Below are 13439 nucleotides of genomic sequence, written 5' to 3'. Positions count from 1 at the left end.
CCAAACATGAGTGGCCTGACTTGACCATAGGGGAAGGAATGGTGATGTCTGTCCTATTGGGTCGTGGGTGGGGTGTGCGACATGTCTAGGGAATGGGAAAATAATAACAAATTCGTAGTTGCAATTATTATTTCTGTGGCAGGTACATAAAAGATTGTTTCCATGTGGACTGACGTTGGTCTCGAGCAAAGGAGGTGGTCACTTATCATTTCTATAGGTACGTCTTAACTCCCCTGGGTAAGACTTGATAATCCATAGGGTATATAGGGGTGTTGGTGTACTTGCTTGGGGCCAAGATCTAATTTTGAGTGAGTCACCATTATCCTTCCTTGCCAGAGACCACTTGGGCAGAAGTTTTTACTTTGAAAAAGTGAGTAATTATTTTTGTTTTTATCTGTTGTTAGGACTTCTGTTATTTTATTCTTTTTGTTTTTATCTGTTGTTGGTGTAAATAATTTGTTTATCATCTATATTTTTGTATGCACTGTGACTATTTTTTGCTCAAAATAAACATTTATTTATGAAGTTCTGCCTTTGTCTGGTAAAGAATCACATTACCTGAAGAGAATAATAGTATTTTTGCAATTCCTTAAATATTGTGAATCTGGTGGGTTTTATTATTAGGTTTACATGGGGGACCAAGGCACCCCATTTATGAATTGTCTTGGTTGTGGCAGCGTTAAAATAGTAATAGTTATAATATTATGTTTAAGTGTGGATGCTGTTAAGGGGGATTTTGTCATTATTTCCGGTCTAGTGCAAACAAGTAGTGAACTTTAACCTCTTCGCCACCACAACTACGTCACGCACACTCGTGAAGTAGGGTGCGTTCGTGACACTTGGGACCCCATATTTTGTTCTTAAAACTCAGCCCAAGAACTAGAGCAGGGGTAGGCAACCTTGGGCATTTCAGATGTTCTAGACTACATCTCCTCTGATGCTTTGCCGAGGATTGCCTACTCCCGGCGTAAGGCATCCAAGAAGGTATGTCTGCATTATCAATATAAAACTCCTCACATGGAATGACTAATGATGGGTTCACACTTGATGGTAACCGCCAAACACTGGTGAGTTGAGATACCTCACTTTGGAATTTAGCAGGGAGATAACTTTTAGGAGCTCTCAGATTAGCTGATTTTCTGCTTGACCCTAAATGTTTCCATACTGGGCTCTCACTAATTACATTATGTTTGGATTTAATAGCAGTGAATTAAAATAAGTTGAATTAGATGTTGTTACCATGGTATACACAATCAAATAAATCTTCAAATGATGATTTTAATAAACCATACCTTGCATTGTGACAGCAGATTAATGAAATGTGAATATATAAGAGCTCACCAAGTAAACATAGCGGTTTCCTTGCAAACTTTAGCCTTCCCTTCCACCCTTTGTAACGACAGCAGCAACCAGCGGCCCAAATCCTTAAGGCAAATTCTGCTCCAAAAATGACGAGGGCAAACGTTTCCTGAATGAGAAATCAAATAGTCAACAAACTGGATTGGATTGTCTACACTTTAATATCACATCTGAAACTATCTTATAAACTAACTATCTGAAACTGGGAACTATATACAATTTCTACAGTATAAATATACACACTAACACTTTTTTTCTTCTTTTTTTGTTTGGGGTCGTAGGGGGGGGGGGGGGGGGGCAGGGTCTAGCTATTAACTCTTTAGTTGATGAACCCATAATGAAACATGAATTTCTTTCTCAATAAAGTCAGTGTTTGGTCATTTGTTTTGGTCCAATGGAAAATTCTAAATTAAAGAAAGCCTTCAGAGCAGTTTAGAAAGGAATCATCAGTTTGGCATTTAAACAGGTCAGATCTTCAAAGTGCCAGGAGGTGAGAATTAAAAATATTATGCAAACTCATTAGCCTATCGTTTGCTAGCTGGTGGCTGAAATTAGACTAGCTGGACTGTCAGTGTTATTGTGAAGGAGGTTTAGAACCCAATACTAGGATGTGGCCACTAGGTGGTAGCATTTTATTAAAATACATATATGCATATTTATTATTTTTCAATTTTTTTTTATCACTGCCATTTATAAAGCACAAACATATTCCACAGCGGGGATCTGTCAAGGACAGAGACAAAACGAGAAGTCATTATTTGTTTGCAGGTGGTCGTGTTGTATCAACTGTGGATCAAAAAATTTATAACATTTGAAAATGAAAGAGTTTCGAAAACATCAAGAAATAAAGCCTGACTCAGGAAGTATATAAAAACAAATTATACCAACTTTAATCCCTTTAGGTCCCTACCTGATTTTTTTTTTTAAATAAAACCTTTATTGGTCCATCTAAAGGAGGGGGGGGGGGGCACAGGACAAACGTCACCCTTACAAGTGTCCATTCAAAATGTCATAGTGAAAACTGCGCATTCACACATATTTTATGCATGTATGTTTTATGTATCAAACCTGTACTGGTGCTGGAGTCATGAGAGTCAATGCAGCTTATTTCATCTTCATATTAAAGGATCACTATAGTGCCAGGAAAACAAACTCGTTTTCCTGGCACTATATAGTCCTTAGGTCCCCCCACCCTAAGGGCCCCCCACCTTAATCCAGCGTCGGGCTCCCTCGGCACTGGTGACCTCTCCTCCCCCTCCGACGCCCTAACTATCCTAAGTACCAGCTAACCCTAACTATCCTAAGTACCAGCTAACCCTAACTATCCTAAGCACCAGCTAATCCTAACTAACCTAAGCACCAGCTAACCCTAACTATCCTAAGCACCAGCTAACCCTAACTATCCTAAGTACCAGCTAACCCTAACTATCCTAAGTACCAGCTAACTCTAACTATCCTAAGTACCAGCTAATAAGTAAAGGGGTGTATATAAAAAATACCCCTTTCTGTCTCATTAGAGATATCTTTGCCAGAAGCTCAAGGAAGCAGGCTGAAGGGTCAGTGTTAGGATCCGCTTAGGGGGGTCTGCCTTGACGTTGGCAGGCGGGCATCCCTCCAATGGCCATTGGAGCAACTAAATGACCTCCATTTGTCTAAATATACATAGGGATTAAGGAGAAAGCGCAAGTAACATTTTCTTTTCTTTGGTTTTTACTATATATTGGGGCTGATGTGTGTTGTAGTCCTTGCTGCTTAAGCGCAGGACTTCTCTTTTTGTATTTGTATTTACTTTGTATCACACAGCCTGGTTACAATGCTGCTACCCATCCCATGTGTTCCCTATTAAGGGTTAATAAGTAAAGGGGTGTATATAAAAAATACCCCTTTCTGTCTCATTAGAGATATCTTTGCCAGAAGCTCAAGGAAGCAGGCTGAAGGGTCAGTGTTAGGACCCGCTTAGGGGGGTCTGCCTTGACGTTGGCAGGCGGGCATCCCTCCAATGGCCATTGGAGCAACTAAATGACCTCCATTTGTCTAAATATACATAGGGATTAAGGAGAAAGCGCAAGTAACATTTTCTTTTCTTTGGTTTTTACTATATATTGGGGCTGATGTGTGTTGTAGTCCTTGCTGCTTAAGCGCAGGACTTCTCTTTTTGTATTTGTATTTACTTTGTATCACACAGCCTGGTTACAATGCTGCTACCCATCCCATGTGTTCCCTATTAAGGGTTAATAAGTAAAGGGGTGTATATAAAAAATACCCCTTTCTGTCTCATTAGAGATATCTTTGCCAGAAGCTCAAGGAAGCAGGCTGAAGGGTCAGTGTTAGGACCCGCTTAGGGGGGTCTGCCTTGACGTTGGCAGGCGGGCATCCCTCCAATGGCCATTGGAGCAACTAAATGACCTCCATTTGTCTAAATATACATAGGGATTAAGGAGAAAGCGCAAGTAACATTTTCTTTTCTTTGGTTTTTACTATATATTGGGGCTGATGTGTGTTGTAGTCCTTGCTGCTTAAGCGCAGGACTTCTCTTTTTGTATTTGTATTTACTTTGTATCACACAGCCTGGTTACAATGCTGCTACCCATCCCATGTGTTCCCTATTAAGGGTTAATAAGTAAAGGGGTGTATATAAAAAATACCCCTTTCTGTCTCATTAGAGATATCTTTGCCAGAAGCTCAAGGAAGCAGGCTGAAGGGTCAGTGTTAGGACCCGCTTAGGGGGGTCTGCCTTGACGTTGGCAGGCGGGCATCCCTCCAATGGCCATTGGAGCAACTAAATGACCTCCATTTGTCTAAATATACATAGGGATTAAGGAGAAAGCGCAAGTAACATTTTCTTTTCTTTGGTTTTTACTATATATTGGGGCTGATGTGTGTTGTAGTCCTTGCTCCTTAAGCGCAGGACTTCTCTTTTTGTATTTGTATTTACTTTGTATCACACAGCCTGGTTACAATGCTGCTACCCATCCCATGTGTTCCCTATTAAGGGTTAATAAGTAAAGGGGTGTATATAAAAAATACCCCTTTCTGTCTCATTAGAGATATCTTTGCCAGAAGCTCAAGGAAGCAGGCTGAAGGGTCAGTGTTAGGACCCGCTTAGGGGGGTCTGCCTTGACGTTGGCAGGCGGGCATCCCTCCAATGGCCATTGGAGCAACTAAATGACCTCCATTTGTCTAAATATACATAGGGATTAAGGAGAAAGCGCAAGTAACATTTTCTTTTCTTTGGTTTTTACTAAGTACCAGCTAACCCTAACTATCCTAAGTACCAGCTAACCCTAACTATCCTAAGCACCAGCTAATCCTAACTAACCTAAGCACCAGCTAACCCTAACTATCCTAAGTACCAGCTAACCCTAACTATCCTAAGTACCAGCTAACCCTAACTATCCTAAGTACCAGCTAACCCTAACTATCCTAAGTACCAGCTAACCCTAACTATCCTAAGCACCAGCTAATCCTAACTAACCTAAGCACCAGCTAACCCTAACTATCCTAAGCACCAGCTAACCCTAACTATCCTAAGTACCAGCTAACCCTAACTATCCTAAGCACCAGCTAACCCTAACTATCCTAAGTACCAGCTAACCCTAACTATCCTACGTACCAGCTAACCCTAACTATCCTAAGCACCAGCTAACCCTAACTATCCTAAGTACCAGCTAACCCTAACTATCCTACGTACCAGCTAACCCTAACTATCCTAAGCACCAGTTAACCCTAACTAACCTAAGTACCAGCTAACCCTAACAATCCTAGGCACCAGCTAACCCTATCTATCCTAAGTACCAGCTAACCCTATCTATCCTAAGTACCAGCTAACCCTATCTATCCTAAGTACCAGCTAACCCTAACTATCCTAAGTACCAGCTTACCCTAACTATCCTAAGTACCAGCTAACCCTAACTATCCTAAGTACCAGCTTACCCTAACTATCCTAAGTAACAGCTAACCCTAACTATCCTAAGTACCAGCTAACCCTAACTATCCTAAGTACCCACTAACCCTAACTATCCTAAGTACCAGCTAACCCTAACTATCCTAAGTACCAGCTAACCCTTACTATCCTAAGTACCAGCTAACCCTAACTATCCTAAGTACCAGCTAACCCTAACTATCCTAAGCACCATCTAACCCTAACTATCCTAAGTACCAGCTAACCCTAACTATCCTAAGTACCAGCTAACCCTAACTATCCTAAGTACCAGCTAACCCTAACTATCCTAAGTACCAGCTAATCTTTTTCCCTAACAATGATTGGAGTACTCATAAGTAGACTTGTACCCGGTGAGAAATTTGGCTCAGTTGAACTATTTTTCCATAAAACAGAAAAGAATTTGTAACTCCTGAATTTCAGCCAAATATCGGAATTTCAGCATTTTGCATCTAAGATTCCAATTCGGGAACCGAATCTGAAGAACCAAAAAGGCACGGAAATGAGCCAATCAGTGTGCTCTAAAATATATACATAATATAAACTGTACTTTTACAAATGCATAGCAAATTTCAGACAATAGCTGAAGTAGCCTGGCCTTCAGTGGGTCAACGCTCAGAGCGGCTTTAGAGACCCTAAACCATTTGCATGTCAGACTGATCCCATCCAATAAAAGCCGTACAAATCAAAAAATGCAGGCTGGGTAACTCTGTGCGAGGGATACAGAAACCCCAGTTAATCATTCCAGGTTCGTTAGGCCTCATCAGTGTGGTCAGTGATACTACTCTTGGCACAGTGAGCCAGGGGTCCATATCTGGATTACCCTTTTACCTTAGAGCAAGCATGTCAAACTCAAAGTCTGGCACGGGCCACATAAACAAGGTTTAAGTTTATGTGGGCCGCAAAAAAAAATATTACATTTTCATTGAAACGTAGGTTTATTTAAAAAAGTACAGTATAAACCCCCTCTAGTACAGAGCAACCCCCTCTACCATGCTGTTCTAAATCTGATCCTCCCGCTGATACACACACTGACACACACACATATACTCACTGACAGACACACACACATACTCACTGACAGACACACACACATACTCACTGGCAGACACACACACACATACTCACTGACAGACAGACACACACATACTCACTGACAGACAGACACACACACATACAGATACACACACATACTCACTGACACACACACATACTCACAGACACACTGACAGACACACACACATACTTTGCTTTATTGCTCCCTACCTTTTGGAGCCCATGTGGGGCATCTCCCTGGGGTCCTTCTATATGCTCCTCACTGCTCCCTCGCGCGGTTTAGTGATGCCGGGTGCCGGAATATGACGCTTCACTACAGACGGCGCGCGAGGGAGCAGTGAGGAGCAGGAACACTGAGCTACCTTGGTGGCCCTTCTCCTCAGCCGGGTAAAGATGGTCCTTGTGGGCCGCATGCGGCCCGCGAGTTTGACATGCTTGCCTTAGAGAGACAACGACTGTATTCAGGTGATTTAGCAGATTTTCATCTGAATTTAGGTTTAGTAAATATGAGAATTTGGGTTTAATAAATATATGAATTGTCATTCAGATTAGAATTTGGGAATTTTTAGTGGAATTTGTCTACATCTGTTGTCTGCAGCCTTTGCAAGCCCTCCCCTTCTAACCCCAAACAGACTTGTTGTGGCTGTCCAATCACAGACTTCACAATGCAGTTCAATGAGAAATCTTTGCAAGGCAAGTGCTCTGAACAATTGCTGCGTGTTGCGCTTAGCTGCACTGAGCTAAACAAACCAGGAAGTAACAGGACTGGTTGTCTGATAGTCAGAGGGTGTAGCAAGGTTAATTTATAAAATTTGAAAACGAGAACACACTCTTCACACAGATAGCATTTCAGCAAGCTAAACTGATTTCAAGTTATAACGTATCAAGCAAATATTGTTCCATTGTTATATATACTTACTAAAAGCAGTAACCAGTCCCCAGACGCATCCTCGTACTCTCTGAAGGTTGTAAGAATGGCTAGAATCAGACATCCAAGTACTATCAAAAACCTGTAAAACAAAATTAGCGTTACGTAAAACCGCTTCCATATTTCAAACCCATATGAACATGCCAACCAATAAAAACAACTATAGTAGTTAATATTTTATTTTTTTATTTGATTAAACATATCCATCTATTAAAGCATTCGAAACAAAGAATCAGAAAATGAGAGATACTGGCTGAAAGGAATATCCACATTTTAATTATTATATATATTTTTTAATTATATTATTATAGTAAAGATTAAACTGCCAAATATCCTAGCACTATATAGCTTGACAGTGATACAGGAGTAATACGGTCATAAAAAAGGATACCATAGGTGTTAAGAAGTTTAAGTGCTCACAGGGTGATACATTTGGAGAAAGACAAGTAGTGCTTTGAGGAAACCTGTGACACTCTACTGATTTCTTTTGCACAATAAATTAGCCAGTTCAAAGAGTTGCCAAACAGCGCGGCAGTTCAGTGCAGATTATGATGTTTGCAAATGACTTCATGTTTGACTCTAGCCAAACCGTGCTGATGCAGGCATGTGACAACAGCTGGAACGAGAGGTGTACGCACTCTCCAACAAAACTGTGCCGTTTTTATGTATATTTTTGAGGGGGAAAAAACGGTTCCATGAGCCATAGTTATAATTGTAATGAAAAATAATGTTTTGTTTTTAATGCTTTCTGCAAATATTTTTTTAAATTATAACTAGTCTGTGTAATTCTTGGGGGGGGGGGGGAATATCAATATTTTTTTTTACTTTCAATGCTTTATCAATATGTACCTTGTGTGAGCTTATTTAATGTAAAACAATCGTAGTAACACATTTTGACAATTTGACAATTTTCTGCTCTGCTTTTCAGAGCTCCGATGTGTTACAATATTCCGCAGATAACAGTTAGATCTCGTAGATCGTTCAATAGTGTGCAAGACCATCTTCCACTGCAGAATTAGATGAATAGGAAATCCATAAGGGCAAACTCTTGCTAAACAGATCAACGGCTTTTCCCACTGTAAGCAGATCGGGGAGACACCAGAGGAAACAAAAAACAAAACAATAGCTCACTTAGTAAATAGCTACTGAAAATAGCTGAGTGAATTTTAATTTTTAATTTTTATATTGATTTGTTTTGTTCTGCAAGACTATAATTTGGCCGTGTTATATGTAATAAAGATCATTCTTTTTATATTTATTTATAGTCTGATGATTTATTGTAGTCCCTAGACTTAGGCAATTGTAGAAATAGACTTGTGCATTTGGGTTTGCGGTCAGCGATTTGTCCAAATTCCGGAACTCTGAATTGCCATATGGTCGATTCATGAAACAAATTAAATTTGTTATTACAGTATCTGACTCAATTATCTCCAGGCAGAGAGGAGGGAATTTTATACCATGACAGGAGGCTTCGTATTTGCTTAAGTCTCTCTTTACTAGAACTCCACAGCAGCACAGAAAAACAACCAATCAGAAAAAAGTTAGGTACTATAAAACTCCCTTTCCCATGCATCATTTCCTCTTTCTTTGCTGCTCCGCATACAGTACAGGTCAGAGTACCACTGCCTCCTGCTAATATTAGTTGGGGGCTTTGGGATTGATTCATTTATTTATGTTCAGTATTTATATTTTATCTGTGGGGGAATTTACTATTTTCTGTAGTTTATGCCTTGATTGTTTCTGTGTTTATGCATTTGGTTTAGGGGTCTTTGTGACTTTTCTGCCCTTACTATTCCCTTATTTTTCTTTCCCCCTCTGCCCATCTGTCAGAGTAGCTACATCTGCTACCATTAGCATTTCCCTGCATGTCTTTCTATAGAGCCTTTCGTCCTCTAACACTCTCTATTTTTGCCTAACTTCCTCCTATTACCCAGATACTGTCATCAGCTTTATTCTCTTCTGCCCTTCTATGTCGGGCGGGTTATGTGCCGCTCGGGTGTTTGCTGGAAGCTGACAATCAGCTTGCTGCCTCCTAATCCCCGAGCCCCAGTACCGCGGACTCCCCTCCGGCGGTCCCGTGCTTTTCCTACCGGTCCCTGGGGTACTCGTGATCCACACGTGGCCGCTTACACACGTGGCCGCTTACCGCGGCCGGCTCCGGCTCCAGACCGCATGCGTCCGATGGGTGGAGGAGGGGGCGCCCTGATCGCGGCTCCTCCCCCAGCTGTACATACCTCTATGGAGATCTGCTTACAGGATTCTTGCTTCGTTGGAAGTCAGGCTCCTAACTGCCTGACTTCATGTAATGGATCTATGTAATGGATCCATGTAATGGATCTACTGGATCCGGACACCCCGGTTGTCTTGAGTTCCCCGGTCATTACGATCTTGGGATAAGATGACAGGAATGCCCCATCTCCTCGGAGCACGTACCTGGTGAACAGGGTTCGGAGATGGTGGGCCCTCCGTCTATACTCTATAGATCCCTCACGGGAGCCATGTTATTTTGGATTCGCACTAACCCACCTTTTCATCTACCGCTATATCTGCTCTCTGGAGTCACCTGTCATGAACAAAGGGACTTTACGCCTTGCCTGTGCATTGGAGAACACTATGTGTATGCGGGACTCCAAGATAAGAAGGGAGGTATCCCTCTTTAGGTAGACTTTGACTTCAATTATCAAACTCACATTCCTGGGTCCCTTGACCTAGGGTCTACTCTGGGAGTTACGTGCCTGGACAGTCAGGGGTACAGGGACCTAAGGGTCTCACTATATTTTACCCTATCTTGTAGGTGGCGTGTACACCAGGAACCCCTACACAAATTTTTGACAGGTCGGGCATGGAACAGGATTTGGGTTACGGGTAATAGGATTATCTCACTCACTCACTACAGCACGTGAGGACTCTTCGTGGTTTACAGGTCCCAATCACCACTGGATCCGTACATCTTTCATTCTTAGCCGATGACATATCTGGATGGAAATCTCCACTCCGGTTTACGCTTCCCATCCCTTTGAATATTTCTGGAATTCACTACTCCCTGAATAGTCGACCACCGTTTCTCCACACAAGTTCAGTTCGGAACCCTGAATAGACGCCCTTTTGGAGTCTTTTCTCTATCGCAACCGAGGATTACAGTCCATTTGGAATAATGGAATCTCTTAGGATACGGCTGGTTTGACCACATGCTTGCCTACATAATAAATGTATTCTCGAATGAGACATCTCACCGGGTAGACCAGGAGGGAACGAAAGATCCTACTCGATTCTATTGCGATATTGTTGGTGGACTTAGACGCATTCCTTGAGATTAGAGATCTATCTGCAAAGCCACATCACCGGATGATCCTGGCACGATCGGAGAAACCTCCTTGCAGATCAAGAGTTGAGACATGGTGGCAGTTTCTTCTCGCGGCCCTAAGTCCGCAAATGACCTTCAATTTTTACTGCTAGAGGAAAATGGCTGATAGGTCAGCTTGCCAGCTCGTGGACCGACTGATAGGAAACAGGTCGCAACACCACGTACAATGAATCTTTCAGCGGATGGTGTTTTTTTCCGTGTTTGAGATGCTTCGTCGGCTGGCATCTTCTTTGATCAAACTACTGTCGTTTATCGCATTTTGAAAGTCCAATTAGGATTACTCTGATATCTCCTGGAATAGGTACCAGCGACACAATCAGCGTTGGATTGGTGTACTGAGCGTTAAAACAGCACATACGAAGCCTCCTGTCATGTTATAAAATTGTAGATTATGCTAGCTTTAGTGTACCTATAATCTTAATTTTATTAATGACAGGAGGCGAGTATTTCCCACCCATTCTTATCCCTCCCTTGTTTAATTTCATAGTTTAGATTAATCAGGTACGTATGCAACTCTGCTTGTTGTCTCTGCTACCTGTCAATTGTTTCTTATATCTGTTTTTCATACGTAGGGCTGGGATATCTGCATATTTAGGTAATTTTGGTTGCTACATTGGGTACCTGCATGGGGAAGGGAGTTTTATAGTACCTAACTTTTTTCTGATTGGTTGTTTTTCTGTGCTGCTGTGGAGTTCTAGTAAAGAGAGACTTAAGCAAATACTCGCCTCCTTGTTATTAATAAAATTAAGATTATAGGTACACTAAAGCTAGCATAATCTACAATTATCTGTTTGAACTGGGAGTGTAACAGTTTGGAACTGTATTATTTTTGGCTCTACGCTTTGTGTCCCTGTCCCCCACAAGGTCCACGTGGGAGGTTCCCTTGCATTGGGGCTTGCATAAAAGCCAGTGTGGCACCATTAAAATGATTCGTGTTACCCCCTTCATCTAGTTTCGGCTGATGTTTGGGTACCTGTCTGCTTTACTGGGAGAATCTACTTGGGAGGCTGTTATTTCGTATGGAAAATCGTTCACCTCAACACCTGAACTGCGAGCTATAATCACTCATGCTCTTGCAGTTCGGGAGGAAATAGACGAATGGGTAGCTGTTATACCAGCATTCGTTACAATGCGTATATTCACATTTTTTTATACAATAAAATGGATGTACAATTTATCTCCGATTATCTACAGGTCAAAGAAGGCCACTGACAAATTTGGCAGATAATTTATCTTGTGATCGAAGGTCGGAGAAGGACACGGACAAATTTAGCAGATAATTTAAGATCTGATTGACAATTTAGTTTTGTTACTCTTTGAAAAGGTGGACTATACATTTCTTCTGGAAATGGATAACTGGCCGATGGCTAAAGCAGAAAAATGAATGGTAGACAAGTACATCAAAGAGAAACTGATATAGAACGAAACCACACAAGTTGTACTACATGTCCACAAACGGCTTGCTTTGCACGTTCAGCAAAGTGTACAATCTTCCTTGGTAATGTATCACTTAACACGAGTTCTTCAGTTTCACTCTATCCCTTTTCAATTCCACACGTTCTACACACTTCTTTCTTAAACCTAACCTTCTTCTTCTCTCTTCTAGATTGCTCTTCTTTCTCTCATAAATGTATTCAAGCTAGGCCTTCTCTGCCCTTTCTTTCTATACACATTTATTTGTATGTCATTTATCTATTGTTTTATATCACACTGTAAAATTGTTGACGCTATATACATTGAATGATTAAAAAACGGGTTTACTCTCTCTATTTGTAAGCTCCATTTACTAAAATACCTACAACACTGGAATCCACCAGTTTCTGACAAACTGTTAGTAATTAGCCACAGAGAAGCTTTGCAACATTCCCGTAAGCCACAAATATTATTTATGTGCCACAATATATTGTTTGCTTTCTTAAACTGCCACCTCTGTAATCATGATGTTGGGATTTTTTTTATAAAAACGTCATTAAAGCTTTAAATCATAGACTCGAGTTGTTATTTGTGTATTTTCAAACCCGGCACTATAGATATAATGTTATATTATCACAGTGGGTTTTAAGTGTTGGTTTCATATAGTGCGTTATCTCTATTACATATATTATATTGTGATCTGAGTACGGCATTTGTCTTATAAGCATTTAGGTTTATAGTGCGTGACAATGTTTAAAAATTTAACTTCAAGAAGTGTCAATGTTACAAATATGGAAATAATAAAATGTCACCATTGATATGATTAAACAGTTCCCCAGCTTACCCCCAAACACCCTAGTTGACAGTTTAGTGCAAGCAGTTTAGTCCTAGCTGTGCCATCTAATAAAATCCATTTTGAATTTCTGAATGTGTGAATTGAGCCTGGTGACCTCTAAAGAGGGTGGATTTTTCACAGTGACTGGTTATTAGGTCCACCATATAAGGTCAGGTTAACTAAGAAGAATTTAATTATGTGAATTAAATGTGAGATTTAAGGAGCCACTGGCCACAACACCATATAGAAACAGAAGGCATCATAAGCTCAAAAGGGTCTAGTGCAAGGATAGGCAACCATTGGCACTTCAGATGTTGTGGATGACTCCTCCCATGATACTTTGCCAGCATTATGGTTATAACAGCATTATGGGAGATGTAGTCTACAACATCTGGAGTGTTGAAGGTTGTCTACCCCTGGTCTAGGGAATAATTTATTTGAGGATACACAGGAACGTTGAACTCTACAATACTGGTGCATTTTTTTTATGCATACACTATATATACTGTTTTATTGCTATAATCACTTGCTTACAACTTGGCTT

General features: G+C 40.9%; 1 protein-coding gene across 1 annotated transcript in view; it reads right to left on the bottom strand.

Annotated features, from left to right (window-relative positions):
• Positions 1 to 13439, bottom strand: part of KCNQ3 (potassium voltage-gated channel subfamily Q member 3) — a 231889-nt gene that overhangs the window by 64034 nt on the left and 154416 nt on the right. Inside the window, exons 2-3 of the mRNA XM_063451048.1 lie at positions 7275 to 7365; positions 1342 to 1468 (exon numbers count right to left, since the gene is read on the bottom strand). Coding sequence (XP_063307118.1) covers positions 1342 to 1468; positions 7275 to 7365 — 218 coding nt within the window. The remainder of the gene's footprint in view (positions 1 to 1341; positions 1469 to 7274; positions 7366 to 13439) is intronic.

Source organism: Pelobates fuscus, chromosome 4 (assembly GCF_036172605.1).
Source record: "Pelobates fuscus isolate aPelFus1 chromosome 4, aPelFus1.pri, whole genome shotgun sequence".
NCBI classification, from domain to species: Eukaryota; Metazoa; Chordata; class Amphibia; order Anura; family Pelobatidae; genus Pelobates; species Pelobates fuscus.
This window is presented reverse-complemented; position numbering and strand designations above follow the sequence as displayed.